Source organism: Haliotis cracherodii, unplaced genomic scaffold, assembly GCF_022045235.1.
Source record: "Haliotis cracherodii isolate W230 unplaced genomic scaffold, xgHalCrac1.p SCAF_4, whole genome shotgun sequence".
Lineage (NCBI taxonomy): Eukaryota > Metazoa > Mollusca > Gastropoda > Lepetellida > Haliotidae > Haliotis > Haliotis cracherodii.
The window spans coordinates 21,531,837-21,549,412 of record NW_027266297.1 but is presented as its reverse complement, the minus strand read 5'-3'; the positions used below and the strand labels follow the sequence as shown (position 1 = coordinate 21,549,412).

Below are 17,576 nucleotides of genomic sequence, written 5' to 3'. Positions count from 1 at the left end.
CTCTCTTATTTTATCAAAGATTGTCTTTAACCTACTACCCCATGGTAAACTCATCCCATGAGACAGGATACAGACTGTCAGTGTCACTTCCTGGAAGTCAGAAGAACACTGCTATGCTACAGCATCATGAAAACAAAAGTAAATGCTCAACAATATAAGATTCTTTGAATGTTTTATTGCAAAATAATCTATTACCATTAAAATCCAAACAAAGGACGGACTTTGATTTGTAATCACGCTTGTTGTGTGGCCCTGGAATGTCACATGTGGCTTTGTCCATAGAAATCTGGGCCCTGTTCCACAATGCGTTCTAAGCACTACGACTATTGTAAGCCTATGTTAAAGTATGGGAGTTACGATCATCTTAGCGCTAAGATCGGTTTGGGGAACGAGACCCTGCATCACAACACATACAGTACACATCGATGTTTACTTTGGTGAAAGACAAGGATGCATAGACAATACTGAAAGCACATTTGTTTCATAAATATATAGCTAGACATAGTAAAATATATCTGGATACAGTCGCACCTGTAACCAATCATACATACAGCTCATCAATAATTTCAAACTCAACAAAAACAATAGTAACAGATACAAGATCAGTTGTTAGGTTATTGTCAAAATGTGTTCTATATTTGGCAGAACAAAATGCTTTCATCAGGGCTATGGACCCAGAAAAGTATGTCTCTCAATATGGGTTGACTCATCTTCCCGAGGCAAGACTGAAAAGTCCAGTTTCCACCCTTGCCGAACTCGACTGGAGTTATGGAGTTATATTTTGGCTGGACAAACGAGTCTATGCATAGTCCAATCCAAATCGCGTTATGAAATCAACATCTGGTTCGTAAACAACATGGATTTCAATGTGCAGACTGCAGGATTTGCAAAGCATGTATACCATCAACTGGGTGTCCACAGCTATTTTCCAAATCTTTTCATGTCTTTAATCAAAGAGCTCACATGATTTGATGCACTTCAATCTACAATATAGATCTTGACCATCAATCTGATCGTCTTGACTGGGCATCGCCATTTTGTTTGAAGCACTTGTAATAGCCACTGGTGGCGCTACAATTGAACCCAGAATTTCCAGGATAGTTTAGCAAGGGTGGAAACTGGACGTTTAGAGTCAGTTAACTCACTTGCCTCGGGAAAATGTTCCACACCATAGGGTAACAACAACACAAAGTCAACCAAGTCACCGAGTCTGACCAACCGGTACATTTAGTCACCTTGTGACCAGCATGGGTTGCTTTAAGTCACACAATTAATACATGTTGCACACAGATCAATCATCCCTTATGTACATCATACATCGCTTGTGTCACATTTACAATTAATCATCAATGCATCTAGTATAGAACAATCATCACTTATGTACATACCACATGTCACACATACCGTAGATCTTGAAATTAATGCGTCTTCAAATTAATACAACCGCTAAACCCCTATCCACTATCCGAAGTGTGCATTGAGGCCGTCTTATTGTTGATGGTCATTTTGAAGTTTAGTTAATGCAAGCAGAGACCACTCACATTTTTCACATTTAATCCACGCTCACGTTAATTTCAAGATTTACGGTATATGGAACAAACCACCATGGTTTTTGTATAGATTGTACAGCAGAAGCTAACACATGGTAATTAACACGAGCATACATCATTTGAGACAGTATATAGATATTTTACATAACAATCTTGCAACGGACACGAACAAGGAAAATATAATACATGTATATATCAATATGTACATTAGGTTTTCCTCTGTAGAACTGACAAAGATGTTTTGTAAGAATGCAACTATGTGTTTTCATATTAAACACACACACACACACACATATATATATATATATAGTAATGACATAAATTATGTTAGTGTAAATTCCTACATAAATATATAATTGATACAAAAATAATTCTCTTTTCTTTCAAGCAACTTTGACACATGCCCATCATTGTCTCAAGCATACTATGAAACAGTACAAGTTAGTTTACATGAACCTCATTTGAAATACATGTGTGTTACAAATTTTCTCAGCCAATGTTAGGATGCAAGATCAGTATCATTAATAGACGACTGTAGTGCTTAACACAGACAGAAGGATGCCTCATTCATAGTACGGCTGAAACAATACTCCAAAGCAATGATTGAGGTTGTGAGTGAGTGAGTGAGTATGGTTTTACGCCGCTTTACCAATATTCCAGCAATATCACGGCAGGGGACATCAGAAATGGGCTTCACACACTGTACCCTTGTCTGGAATCAAACACATGTCTTCGGCGTGACAAGCAAACACTTTAACCACTAGGCTACCCGACAACCCCCCTAAAGCTATAAAACGATACATGTCACAATATTTTGTTTTATAGATACAAAATGTATGAAATAAGTGAAATTGTGTGAATATCTTCTTATTTTGATATTTGTTTGTTATATAATGCCTGCACTCAGCAATATTCCAGCTGCGGTCTGTAAATAATCTAGTCTGGACCAAACAATCTAGGGATTGACATCATGAGCATGGATCTACACAATATGGAAAAGATGACATGCATCAACCATGTCAGAGAGGCTTACAACCTGACAGCATTGGTCACCGTTACGACAAGCATAGCTTGTTAAAGACCAATTCTAACCAAGATCTTCATGGGGATCTTATTTTGATAAAACACAGAGTAAGCAAATGATTCTAATTTATCCAAACTTTATGTGAAATATTTCTGCCAGTATGACTATGCGTGAAGAATGGCCTATATGACACAACCAGTAAGAACTTGTAGACCTTCTGAACAACATGTATCAACAACAAATAAGGTAGTGATACATTTCAATACATAATGAATTATAATTGGATTTTATCCTAGTTTAATATTGTGCTACACAAGTGTATCAAGACTCATTTCTGTCTTACTGCTGATGCCATCATATCTCAGGAATGGTCACAACGGACGTGCCTTTCGATAACCTCAGGCTTCAGTCATTGGTGCTACTCCCAGACACCACGTCTCCATAGGACACAGCTATTGGGTCACATGACACACAACTGTATCTACATTACAGGGGTACTTTGTCCAACAAAAATTACGTACTATCAGAGCCGAGTGAAATAATTTTGTATGTTCAGAGCCATGGCAAGACAGTTGGGAGTGAGTGAGTTGAGTTTTAACGCTGCTTTAACAGTATTCCAGTTATATTGTGGCGTGTCAGCTTAATGTGGGAGGAAAGCCCGAAGTGATGCAGGTCTCAGACGTCTACCACTTCTGTGAAACCCACGAGCATGGGTATGGTGCTGACAAACCTAGAAACATAATCAGGGCGAACCGGGATTCGAACCCACAATCATAGGTTTCTGGCGTGCCCAAGGGACGCAACTCTGCACAGCGAATCGTGGCGCCTTGGACGAGTGGGCCGCCCGTGCCCCCTCAAGTTGGGAGTAGATTGCTCTATGCACTAACCACAGTGTTTGTTCTGAGAAATTGTGGAAGAAGTGGTTTTCTGACCTCTAGTGGACTCATGGTGGACAAATCAGCTCAGTTACTCTACTGTTGTAAGGTCTTCATCATCGTCACAACGTCATGAACTACGGATGATGTCATCTTCAGTTATTTGCGACAATGCACTAACGTGATGTCAGTTTGTTATGGGCCTCTTCACAGACAATGAAAACAAAGGAACAGTTGTAATAATGATCAGAAAGAATAACTGAGAACAATGTCCCTTTAATTTGTGCCCTTATGGGTAATATATGGAAAGGGAAGGATGGAAAACTTGATAACAGGTCCTGAGTAGTTGTGGGAACACTGTCAGAATCAGGACTACATTCTTATTTAGGGAATCACAGAAATAATCAGCTTAGCACCCATCCAATACACAAATAACCATAATGTACTAATAACCACAAGTATATCTCCGCGTCGTTGTTTTACAGTATAGGCACTTTATTACTCAATTCAGTCTTAGCTTGTCGACTATTGACAAAAGTAAACGTGCAAGGTGAAATTTCCATTTTTCTAACTTTCTTACTGGAAAATCATTTCCCAAATACTTGGTGCATGGATGCCTATGTAGAAAGAAGATTTCTACATTCATAAAAATCAAGTCTGTCACAGCCTCAAAACAGGTTTTGTATACACTACTTTCATCCATCATGAATGCACACAGCTGATTTGCAGTGAAGTAGCTATTTAATAGCTATTATTAACCAATAAAACAAGGCCTGGTTCGAGCGAGAGGGAACCACCGACAGCTCAGATCAATGAGCGTTCAGGATATTGCTCAAACAGCAATATTTCTCATGCAATGTGTGCCACAGCCTTGTGGATGTCTGCTCTACATATTGCTTCAGTATCAGGCAATGACAAGGTTCGGACAAGTTCATGCATGAGTTATAAGTTAACTAAAAATAGACATATTTCACCACTACACCGAAAAAAGGCCGAATGTACTCAAGGATGATGTTTGTAAGTTAACTAAAAATAGACATATTTCACCACTACACCGAAAAGAGTCTGAATGTACTCATGGGTGATGGAGGAATATAGTGTCACATGCCCATGAAGAACTGACAATTAATCTTCAAGGAGCAATAACTTATAGTAAGCACACTATGCAGGCTGCACTTTTCCATGTTTACAAGATAGGGACAATGAGCTCAGTTCATCCATGCTATGTTCACTGTTGCATCAGTCTACCCACAAGACGACCCTCGGAATCTGCTACCCTGTTCAGTGTTGTATCAGTGCTCCACCAAGCATTGAAGCAATCTGGTCAATCTGTTCATCTCTCATGGATGCCTCTCTCCTCTGCCTGCCGGTCAAGTCATCCCCATCTTCGTGGTACGAGCCTGGTCGATTCGGGGACGGGAGAATAGAGTCTCTGTCCGACATGTCGTCAGCTGTGGGAATACTGATCTCCAGCGCCGGCACAGGAGACTTTGTTTCGGGGGTGGCAAGACTTGGTGCTGCCCCGCCCTCTTCAGCAACAGAACTCAGCTCCTCAACCATTCTGTCGGGATCAGCACGGGGACTTGCCTGACCATTCAGGTATGGCCTCTCTGGACTTGTGATTCTGTCCTGATGCGCCCCAGGCTGGTGGGTGTAGGCCATGGTAGGACGCTGGGAACCACCAGGAACACGCAGCTGGGACGCGATCTGAATGTACTCAGTCTCACCCTGTATGTTGCCAGACTTAATACTTGGTCCAGATCCACCAAGGGGAGAACGCATCAGTCCCTTGCCAACCATAGCCTTACCAGCAGACTTGCCAGTCCGAGTGTCCCCTGCCTTGTGTTTGACACCAGGGGAGACAATGCTGAGATCTTTGACTGTAGTGCTCGGAGCATGAGACTGGACCGACACCCTCTTCCTCACATGCTCACTAGACTGACTGGCCCTTGACTCACTCCTGCTAGCACTGTTGGGATGTTTGAGCACAGAGACGTTCCCATCATCACCACGTTTACCCTCGCTCCTCTTTGACCGATCCTTTTCTCCAGAAATCTTCCTGTCGTCTCCGGAACCTTTCTTCTCCACTGCTGTCTGGAGGATTTCATCCACAGATATATTGTTCAACTTCTCATCTTCTTCTTTCGACCTTGGGTCAATGGAAATGACCTTAATCCGACTAAGCCGGGACTCTTTCGTATCCAAGCCATGTATCTGTGGTCGCTGGCGGTATTTCACCTGGTAGCCTTCAGTTCGCGGCACCCATGGCCGACCAGATGGGGAGTCTTCGAGAATTAGCTTTTCAAACACAACCGGTCGTGTTTCACAAAGGTTCTGAAGAAAAATATATCCCGATTAGTTAAAAGGTCACAGTTTTACTCGATTATGATAAACATATGAACATTTTTAATTGTTCTCTCGTAGACTGATTGAGGGCGAGTTGTACCAGAATCTCAATGATATGTTTCGATGTGAACTTTTCTACTCTGTTGTATACAACCATAATATTATCATGTGTTCAAAATGTCCTCAGTGCAGTGAAACAGCTTCTAAAGTTTAGTACCACTGACACCACAGAGTAGGCAGGGTACCGTATATCGCTGTGTATAAGGTGAGTTTTTCGTACCTGGAATTAGGGGGCTTTCAAGCGGGGTCGTCTTATACACATGGTTGAAGAGTTTTGATGTTTTTTCCCCATCACAAAGACTTACAGTGAGCACGTAACACCGGAAATACCATGTCAACAAATCTTTCATAACAAAGTATTTTAGTCTAAATATTCTGTCACATGCAAGCAATACTGACTTTATCCAAAAGTTCTAAAAAAGTATGTTTTTTGAAGCACAACTGGAATGAGAGAGTGAATTGTGTTTAACACCGCATTGAACAGGATTCCATTTATATCACGGCATGTCAGCTTGATGTGGGAGGAAAGCCAAAAGTAATGCAGGTCTCAAGATGTTTATCACTTTGGTGAAACCTACAAGCATGGGTATGGTGCTGACAAACATAACAATATTCCGGCAAACCGGAAGCCCAACTGGAAGTCTCCTGTTCATAAAGTCTGTACACTAACCGTCCTCTCCCTCTTCAGGGGTGGTGAGCGAGGGGAGAGGATCCTGACCCCATCCTTGGTGATCTGGTCGGTCCAGCTGAGCGGGATGATGGGGCGTGGCTTCTCCTCCACCTCTTCCATCAGGTCTTCCAAGTCCTGGGTCATTCTGTAGGTCAAAGACCACTGGTTATGAACATTCATTTTTCCAGAAAGGTTTAAACCCAAACCAACAAACAAACGACTAAATACTGGGTAGGATTTGTTCCTTTTTTTGTGTGATAATGAATAAATGATCACTTTCAAGACTACTACGCCAGAAGCTATCATCAAAGCATATGTGGCTCTACAGAGTTATCTCCCTTCATCTTGAAGTGGGGCCACCTCTGTGGTCTTGTGGATACAGCGTGTGCCCAGAGCACGGCAGGTCGGTGGTCCGATCCCTAGCTGCCTCATACCAAAAGACGTTAAAAGATGGTACTTTTTTTTACCTCAGTCAACCTGCAGGAGCCACAGGGCATGGTGTGTCACAAATATGTTCAGGTGTGCCTTGAATGTAAGTGTGCCAACAAGTACAATACTATTTATCCATCTTCAGCTTGTAATATCAAAACGTTTGCCCCTCACCACTAAGTGATCAATGAAACTTTTTTGAATGTCATTTCCAATGTTTATCAAATTTACAAATGTGAAATTACATTTGTCATTGGTTTCATACGAGATATTTTTATGAAAAAAACCCAACAGATTTCCATGTCTGCCCTATAGGCACAGGTAACATACCGATACTTGAAACTGGCTATTACAATTGTAGCCATACCACTGGTACTTTAATACATGGTTTATTGTTTCTTTATTTGTGGTTTAACACTGCACTCAGCAATATTCCAGCTATAAGATGGCAGTCTGTAAACAAGTCTGGACCAGACAATCCAGTGATTGATATCATGACCATCGATCCATGCAATTGGGATACGATGACATGCATCAACCAAGTCAGAGAGTCTGACCACCCGAACACGTTAGTCACCTCTTACAAAAAGCAAAGTCGCCTTTATTCGGCAAGCATGGGTTGCTGAAGACAGGTCTTCAAAACAGGGAGTTTGGAAGCCTGTCACCAACACAATTCTGATGACTCAGACAGACACTGTTTACTTACAGGTCTGTGTTGAGATCAGCCATGAAGTCAAACTCCTCTTCGTCATTCACATCCTTTTCAGCATCTTTTCGTTCTTCCATTTTTTCCTTCTCTTTCACCTCTTCTACTTTCTCTTCCTCCAAAGTCTCAATCACTTCTTCCCTGGCCAATGCCGACTTCTTCCGAACCTTCAGGTCATTTGACTGAACCACACCATTGATTCCGATGCGGATTTTGTCTCCCCGGTGCAGTTGTTGGGCTACACGACTGCCGATGTTGCCATCGATGTTGTAGTATTCATCCTCACCACGGTAACCTGAAGGAGAAAACTGTTTTTTGTAAGGACTAATTTCATCATTCTGCAGTCCCAGACTCTCCTAACTAATTTCTCCAGTAGAAGCAAACATTACACTTGTCTTTCAATTAAGAACTGACTTTTGTGAATCGGTTCCCTGATGTAATAATCAGTGCTCTCTGTACATGTGAACTGACTAATCCAATGTACCTTGTATAATGGGCCGATGGCCCCTTTACGGAATAAATGCATTCGCATTTGCAATTCACATTCACAATTAAGAACTGATTCCCAATATTGATTACATTTTTTTATCTATAAACCTATAAAAAAACTCCATACTGTATAAATATGCGTCACAGATACATTTGCGTAGCAGATTAACACAAAGTGTGAACACTGATTTGTACATTAATCACTCCATAAATGCTTAAACATATTGAAGTCAATTCTTACAAATAAATATGTAAACAATAATAACTTTACAGACTGCTTATTTCATCAATAACATAAAAAAATGTTGAAAACAATATGAATCATTGACATCATTCAGCACAATAATGTTTATGTAGATTAAACAAAAATTCACACTTGGTTAGCCAATCAAATGCCATGGAATCACTTGCAATTATTCCTTATTTCCAATATTCACAAACTTCCTGTTATAGTTATGATGACTAATAGTGCACTTCAAATTGATTACATCAATATTAGAAGTCCTGTTTGTACATGACATCTCCCCTTTTATTCCCATCAGTTGTCTGCACAACACTGCAAGGAACCATAGTCGATTGGGTTACCTCCCTTACACTACCAACATTTTCTCATCTATTCAGTGCAATAGTCTGTCATGTTATGAGGGGAGAATACAGATAACTTTTAATTTAGAGGTTTGAAATTTTTACTTTGAAACTTCCTGAGTTCAGTTTAAAAAATATACATCCATATCATCTGCAATGCCAACTATAGCTCACGTCCTTCCATGCTGAACTCCTTCATAAGTGTCACACTTATTTGTTTTGTTTTTTGCATGTTTAATGCAGCACTCAGCAATATGACGGCAGTCTGTAATTAATAGACCGAGAATCCAGTGACTGATATCATGAGCACCTATCCAAATAATCCCCACTTACTTTGTTTTATTAGTTGTTTAATGCATTGCTCAGCAATATGACAGCAGTCTTTAACTAATCAAATCTGGACCAGACAATCCACTGATTGATATGTTGAGCACCTATCCATGCAACCCCCACTTACTAGCAAAGGCGTCCACTACTCCATTGTCAGCATCTCCTGGGGCTCCCCCAAACGTGAGCCAGGCATCCAGAGAGGTGGGTACAGACTCCGCCCTCTTCTGTCCGCGGATGAACCGACCCTGGTTCAGGTTGTTGTTTTCGGGCAGCCAGTGTTGGTGAATCTGCTCCGTAATCTCGCGCTGTGAGCGACTTGTCTCCAAAAGGTCCGGGTCTACTTTCACTACCATGTAACAGTCAGTTGCAGGTTTTGCACTTTTGAATTGACCTGAACATAAGAGAAAATAAACAGTTTGTGAAATGATATCAATATTAAACTTTAGGTCATGCCCACTTTGGTACCTGAGCCTTAAACAAATGTACTTAAGATGTTCAACTCCATGAAAAAGGGTAAAAGTGAAGACAATTGATTACATATTTCTTTTGCATAATAAAAAATGAAACTTACCACTGGTAGGAAAATAGACAGTAATCTATTATGTATCTGAGTTGATTATATCAAAAACTGGCAGAGGGTTTACCTGTTGTCTTTGGACGTTTTGCTGACTTGACAGTTTTCCTCTTTGACTGTGTTTTGGTTGATTGGGACAGTGAGCTGACCGGCCTCCCACTGACCTCAACTGCAGCATGGGAAAACAGTTGTGATCATTCTCCAGGATCATAAATACTGAAGACTACAGCTTGACCGAATTCAAGTCTATTTATATATATTTTAACATACCCCTAAGTTTTACTCAACTTGATGCCACAATATTCACAGTGACCCCAGAACAAAGTGATGCAGGTGGTAGTTGTTAACAGCTTTGGAAACACATAAATATAGATAAGATTCATAAAGGGGATCTGAACTCATGATCAGCAGATCCTGGCACTACAAAGGGAGGCAACTCTGGAAAGGGAATGGAAGCCCTTCAGATCACTAAGCCATATGTGCCCCCTATCATATGTACAAGCAGAACGACAGACTGAGAAATTCAATGAGGATTCACTTTGCAACTTGTATAAATGTATCACCAGCAATAACAACAGGCCTTACTATTAATCTTCTGAAGTTTGTGATAGTTTTCATCTGTTGAGTACCGAGATGATGACTTAGCCCTCCTTGGTGGTGCTGAAACAATGTTGCGAGCTTTGTTGTAGAGGTTGTGTATGTAGCGATGCTGCTCACTGATGATGTCTGTAGTGGACCTGGCACGGTAGGTGCGAGTGCCAGTCAGGTCAACATCCACGGTACGACATGACAACACAGGCTGTGCAGGTCGGTAACGGTGCTTACTCTCAATGTCCCCTAGGGGGCGCTTCTACAAAAGATGAAGAAAACAGCAAATGAGTGTTATTAGTTGCAGGGAAAATTTGAATGGTAATCATGTTTATTATTTGGCAAATATTTTCCATGTCAGCATGTTCACAATCATTACCATACTGATATATATACAGTTAATAAATATGGATTGTGAGTAGGATTTCACATTTCAATTTCTTTGTGTAAGATTAAATCTGCATTGTTTTCTATTGCTTACAAACATTGTTTCTTGGCAAGTCCAGATAAAGATGTTTAACATCCAAACAGTCCACAATTAATATTATACATCCACTCAAATTCATTGATGCATACCATAAATAATTATGACAATATCATTTAATCCATGTCTTGTTGGACAGGTGTCGGGTGTTTCTCAACTACAGTGACTACAACATTGTTTCCTGGTGCATGGTCAGAATGTGCCAGATTTTGAGAAAAATCCTAATGCGGATCCTTAAATTTTCTCGTAACTATTAAAACATGGATGACGTAAGTGGATAGCTGGTAATTTCTACCCCTGACTATAGCAGCTTCCTACTAAGAGAACAGTTTATCTGGCTGGTGAGTAACCCCAACGACCACTTGACCCACATGTCATCCTGTTCAAATCATGACTTCCTGTATCCTGGTATCACTGAGGTTGGCAACAAAAGCTATATATATATATACTCTTCACTAATATTCAACTTGGTCACATTGCTACAAATCCCTACTCCACTTATACTCTTCTATAAAGTGTGATGCTGATTTTGTCCCCACAGTCAGAAGCTCTGTCAAGAGCACATTGAAAAAACTAATGACGCTCCCTGTCCCCACCACTGTTGGGACAAAATTTATTTGTTTGTGTTTTACAGGTCAACATTTTTAACATTATTAATGGAAAACAAATTTGGTGCACTTCGACAGTAAAATGGTTAGGGTGAGGGACTTGTATGTATTGTTTTCGATTAATCTTCAATACACACTTGGACAGACCTTGTGAAGGCTAGTGCAAAAATCATCAAAATGGTAGAGGTATGGTAAATTAATTATATTTTTTTGTATGGAACAATTTGACCAATCACCGTCAATGCTTTTGCCCTCACGACAGCGAAAACTGTTGCCATATAACAGTCAAACTACAACAAATATGATCTTCAGCGAGTCAATGTATGGCATTTATGAGATATATATCCATTCTCTATCCACTAAAGTTCGTTTCAAGGCGTCAATAGCGGTAATCTGACCATGGTTACTGTAAATAACGGTGAGTTGTGCGATCTTCCGATCATTTAATATACGATTTCGCCGAAATTAATGTAAACAATTTTGAATGAAATTTGAAATAAAAGTCCAGATATAAACTTTTTATAACCATCCAGTGTAATTACATGCTTAATTTGTGTACTTCAGGACAGATTTGTTGACATGGTATTTTCGGTGTTACGTGCTCACAGCAATGTCTTTGTGGTAGGGAAAAAACATCAAAACGCTTCAACCCCATGTATAAGACGAACCCCCTTTAAAGCCCCTTAATTCTAGGAACGAAAAAACTCGCCTTATACGACAGCGATATACGGTAACTAAGATCTGCATCACTTTGGGCTTTCCGACCACATGAAGATAACATGCATGATATAACAGAAACATTAGTGAAACCAGCACCAACCCAGCTCACTCACTAACTCCAAGTAATTGGTCTATTGCTAATTTGTCACACAGCGACATACCCATTTACAGCTCATTTTGTGCTCCAAGGTCACGTATGGCAACAGAAGTCAACCGCTCCACCCCCACGTCACAACACGTAATATTCAGTGTCACAGAAAGTGAACCTCATGTCGCTCTAATTAGCAGCTGCCATGACACACACGTGTTGAATAACTGTCTTTGTATCTTTTCACAAGACCCAAGTCAATACCGATTCTAGTTGTCCCCACTCAATAGCCTGGTCCCACAAAGGCCAGTATCATTTGGTGAGGGCTTACCTCAACACCTCAGCACTTTCAATGACACCTATACACATATCAGAGCCTTAATTCCCCATGTTGGGCCATGTACAATGATCGCCACAACAATGGCAGGTGATCGGGGACTTGAGTAGCGATGCCTGTTCATGCCAATAAACAGCCTGTAACTGTTGTCACCTACTGAATGCAGACAACATCAATTGATGCCAGCTTATCCCTATTTCTGAATGATACGAAAGTTTAGTGCAGTCCACACTACAACACTGAGGTGGGGATAAAAAATCCAATATATATATCCAATAAATCCGATATAGATTGTAGCGATCGATAATCGCCAACCAAATATCGATCAATTATTGATTAATATCGGAAAGTCCAGAAATAAATCAACATATTTCACGCCACGGGTAAGCAGTGACACATTTATGCATAGATTCCTTTCTGGACATTTGAAATACAATAAAAACAGTTGCTTTCCGTCTTCAACAATTGACATTATTGACAATAACAAGTCTGTTTTGGTAAATTTGAACTTTCTTTCATCACAATAGTTTATGCAAGTTATTATCAATGACAACAATTTCATATCGATAATCATTAATATTTCTTCCCATCGATGGTAATTCAGATTATCGATCTGTTTAGCCAGCATTTCTAACAGTAGCAAACAATTTTATTTCATTCAAACAGGACCAGCTGCGAACTCTGAGGACTTTGAACGGAATCACATATTCATCCCATACATTTTCTTGTTTTTTGTCATTTTCAATAGAATGACCTGAATTTATATTCAGCATGTGCAATAATTCGAGCATTTTAGGATAATCTGTGAATGTCCCTTCTTTCATGAACCCCAAATCTATTCAATCTTTGATTTACAGCCAGTTTAAAATGTACAGACCGTCTCCATGGTCTAGTGGTAGAGCGTTTGCCCGAAGAGCGGAAGGTCTGGGTTCAATACCCGGCCGCTCATACCAAAAGACATTGAAAGATGGTACTTGTTGTTACCCTGTCTGGCGCTCAGCATTAAGGGGCTAAAACAAGGAGTGGTTGGCACAGAGTCAGTATCATTACTGTGTCTGAGTGGGGTGTTCATGTTAATCTGTGGCATGGTATCTCAGTGGGCTAGCACTATAAAATCGGAATACGCCCGTGCTAGTACACACACACACACACACACACACACACACACACACACACACACATGCATGCATGTTGCTATATAAGTGCAGTAATCTTGGACGCGATGTTGAACCCCATTTCACCTCATCTCTAAATGCATAAATGTGAAGTGCTCCCAGTTTGACGACAATTAAAACATACCAGTGGCACTCACTGGGAATACTAATGTAGCATGGTAAATAAAGTATATTGAGATTTAGATCGATGTTGTGTAGAAATCTTGTTTAGTTAGTGAGTCACTCAAATTTGTAAAATGTTTACATGCATTGGGTTCATGTGGTGAAAAATAATAGATTGCATTATTCAATATCAGGCTGCACAAGTGTATGTTTTATGTATATCCAGCCCTGTCTCTTCATAGTCCCAACATTAAAAACAATTGAATAATGTAACAAATGTTATATTTAGGATAACACTTTCTTAGTAAAGTACAGATTCTCGTACTTTTTGGGGTTGAGTCCTGTCGAGGATTCAAAACGCACACTGCCAGAATGAGGCACCTAATCGCCAGCACACAAAGTCAGCGATCTATTGTTACCCACCAAGCCACCGAGGCTTCCACAAAATGAAAGTCAAGCAACTGGTAGTCTAGATCTCGTACTTTGTGTACCCCTCTGACAAGTGTAAATTGGCACAGCTGCCATGGCTGAAAGCTATGAATACACAATGTCATTTTGAAAGTGGTCAAATGTAACAGATTGTTATATTTGGGAAAACACTTCCTTAGTTAAGTACAGATTCTCGTACTTTTTGGGGTTGAACCCACACTGCCAGTTTGAGGCACCTAATTGCCAGCACACAAAGTCAGCGATCTAACCCACTCAGCCATATTGAATAATGTGTGTCTAGATTTACCTGAGTGAGTGAGTGAGTATGGTTTTACGCCGCTTTTAGCAATATTCCAGCAATATCACGGCGGGGGACACCAGAAATGGGCTTCACACATTGTACCCATGTCAGGAATCGAACCTGGATCTTCGGCGTGATGAGCCAACGCTTTAACCACTAAGCTACCCAACCGCCCCTTACCTGATGATAAGACAAATGATATGCCCACCAATGTATCTATTAATAATCAATTCTGTCTCAACTATCAAAAAGTTATATTCATGACCTGTTGCAAAAATCAGGCTGTACTGGATTTCACATTATCATACTGCCTATCCAATCTCATTTTACTCAAATCATAGTGCTCACTACCCCTACACAAAGATCTCATAACATCCCATTACAGGTCACGTTAGACGACCTTTCATCAGACCATCTGTCTACAAAGAAACAAAATGCTCAATCTGATTGCAACATTAGTACAGACTTAACTTATCCAGTCATGCGAGTTAAACGCAAACTGTTTGACAGCAACAACCTCTTGTGGGCAAGGTCTCATGCAACATGGTACAACTTTTGTATAGCAACACGTAAGACCCCTTGAGTGAAGGATCGTGATACCTGAAGTAAGGCCATGTTGTCCTTGGACCCTCATACTACATGTAGTCTTAAAGGGCCATGTTGTATCGTTGGATCATAGGTTTTCGGACGTCATGCGATTTTGGACAACCATGATTATCGCGAATACTCGCAATTTAACTGAGGGTGTAGCATCACACAGACATTGTAAATACTCAGATGACGGCATGTTTTTAAGTGAAAGTTGTCATTTAAAAATGAAGGAGATGCTGTTCATCATGTTCATTTGATTAGAGAGAAAACTACTAATGTTTCTTAAGTGTCCGAAAACCCATAACACCGGGATATTTCATAAAGGAATACTCATCAAAGAATATAACATTGATGTATCCACATTTCTGAAGACATTTGTTTCACAGCAATTCAATAGGATATAATGATGAAAAATATTCATGGGAATTACTGGCAACAACATATTTTCTTCAGATAAAAAACTTTCTCAGCACTACAGACAGGAACCAGACTATCTTGAGTGGGCTTTACTGCAGCTGCTGACACTGATGTACACTCCCTGTAGGGGAATTGCTGTGTAAAACATGGCCAAGTCTTGAGTAGGACCAGAAACTTGACATCAAAATAGGTGGCACGTTGTATCAATGAATTCGGGTTGGGGCATTCAGCATCAATTAAGGCATACTTTGTGGTCCAACATCTTCAACAATGGAGTGAGTGTTGAAACAGAGAATCTCACCAGAGTGTCTTCCAAAATGAAATATATCAAGACGAGGTGATAAAATTTACAAATATCCAAGGCTTGCCAAGGATATTTTTACTTGATATATTTGAGCTTGAAAGACACACAAATCCCAAATCATTATTTGAACTTTTTCAGTTTTTAAACAGTAGTTAACAGTGTCTTGAGTATAAAAGTACAGAAAAACACTCTCCTACTCAGAGTTCCATGCAGCCACCACAGTACCTCTGCTACAGGCCAGCCATGTCATAGTTTGTCACATCTTACACTGCCATATAAGATAATGTTTTTATCTGTTTCAATTCTGACATGTCTACACATCTAGATAAACATATGTCATAGAATGGTTAACTTTCACTGAGAAAATATCCTAAAACGTGAAAAACCATTTCCATTTGCTTAGTTATCGTTTGTTTACATTGGTGAGTGAGTGAGTGAGTGAGTATTTTTTTACGCCGCTTTTAGCAATATTGCAGCAATATCACAGCGAGGGACACCAGAAATGGGCTTCACACATTGTACCCATGTCGGGAATCGAACCCGGGTCTTCGGCATGACAAGCGAACGCTTGAACCACTAGGCTCCCCGACCGCCCCTGTTTACATTGGTTGTACAGCTCCATGTGCTGTCATCAAAGCCCTACGGTTTGCTAGGAATATGGTCACACTGATCTATAAATCACATATATTGTCATGCCCCTCCCTGTCGCAGGTGTAGTAGCATATCTATATAATTATGCAAAACAATATGTAAAGTGCCCTAATATACTTGCATTAGGCTAATCTGTTCTGATCTCAAATAAGCATGTTTGTTTACAAACAAAAGAAAAGTCCGGTCACGTGATATGCAAATTAGCCTGTGGCAGTGGTGTTATGCTAAGTCACCACTGCGCCGAAGTGTGACACCTAAGCTGATTCTTATCGGCAGAGAGATTAGTGATGGCATTTGATTGAGACATTATTGTAACCAATGACATCACAATGGTCTACAAAGCATTGTGATAAATGTTTTATTGTAGCGACATCTTCTAGAATGATATTTTCCAAGGAGATATCACTTGATGTCACCCATATATCTCATGTGGAAGTCAGTTTTGGGTGATAAAATATCATAGATCAGAATAAGGAAAAAACAAGACCTAGAAAAAATATTGTCCCAAATACTTTTCGGATGTTGTACCTTAATGAAGACACGAACATGAATGGAAAACCTGATCGAGCTACAGCCACTCAAAAATACAGATCAGATGTTTTACCTGGACAAGGTTCCAAGCATTGAATGGAGAATACAGATTCACGAGGAACCTTTCTGTCAGATATGGCACACATTACAGTAAAAATACCTCACTTAACTATACAGGATCCTGATACAAAGCAATACTTATCAATATTTGTAGAGAAAAGAATCTACACAAATCGTGAAGGGACATTATGTTCTGCAATAATCTTCACAACCTACTGTCAACTGAAGTCCCAGTCAAGCTAAATTTCTTCTAGTCAACACAGATCAGCTTACACAAGTCCATATACTGAGACTGAAATCTGCTGAAAATTATGCCAAAGTACAAAGTTCTGGCAGGTAATTTTATATATTTTTGCACCGTCTGTATGTTAATGACATCATTGAGTCACAAATGAGTTCTAGATCTGACAAGAATGTCTTACATGCAATACCTGTCCATACTGAGTCCTTGAAAAACACCAGATACTGTTTCCGTTACAGTCAGTGGAAGTATGTAACCTATCTGAGCCGCCTTCGTCCAGTGTTCAAAGACCCGCATGCAAGCACAACAGT

The 17,576-nt window shown here is 40.1% G+C and overlaps 1 protein-coding gene across 1 annotated transcript in view; it reads right to left on the bottom strand.

Annotated features, from left to right (window-relative positions):
* Positions 1-185: 185 nt before the first annotated feature.
* The window catches only part of LOC139479862 (uncharacterized), a 30,682-nt gene continuing 13,291 nt past the window's right edge, over positions 186-17,576 (bottom strand). Inside the window, exons 3-8 of the mRNA XM_071262763.1 lie at positions 10,224-10,488; positions 9,709-9,807; positions 9,192-9,455; positions 7,661-7,955; positions 6,526-6,670; positions 186-5,783 (exon numbers count right to left, since the gene is read on the bottom strand). Coding sequence (XP_071118864.1) covers positions 4,731-5,783; positions 6,526-6,670; positions 7,661-7,955; positions 9,192-9,455; positions 9,709-9,807; positions 10,224-10,488 — 2,121 coding nt within the window. The 3' untranslated portion in view covers positions 186-4,730. The remainder of the gene's footprint in view (positions 5,784-6,525; positions 6,671-7,660; positions 7,956-9,191; positions 9,456-9,708; positions 9,808-10,223; positions 10,489-17,576) is intronic.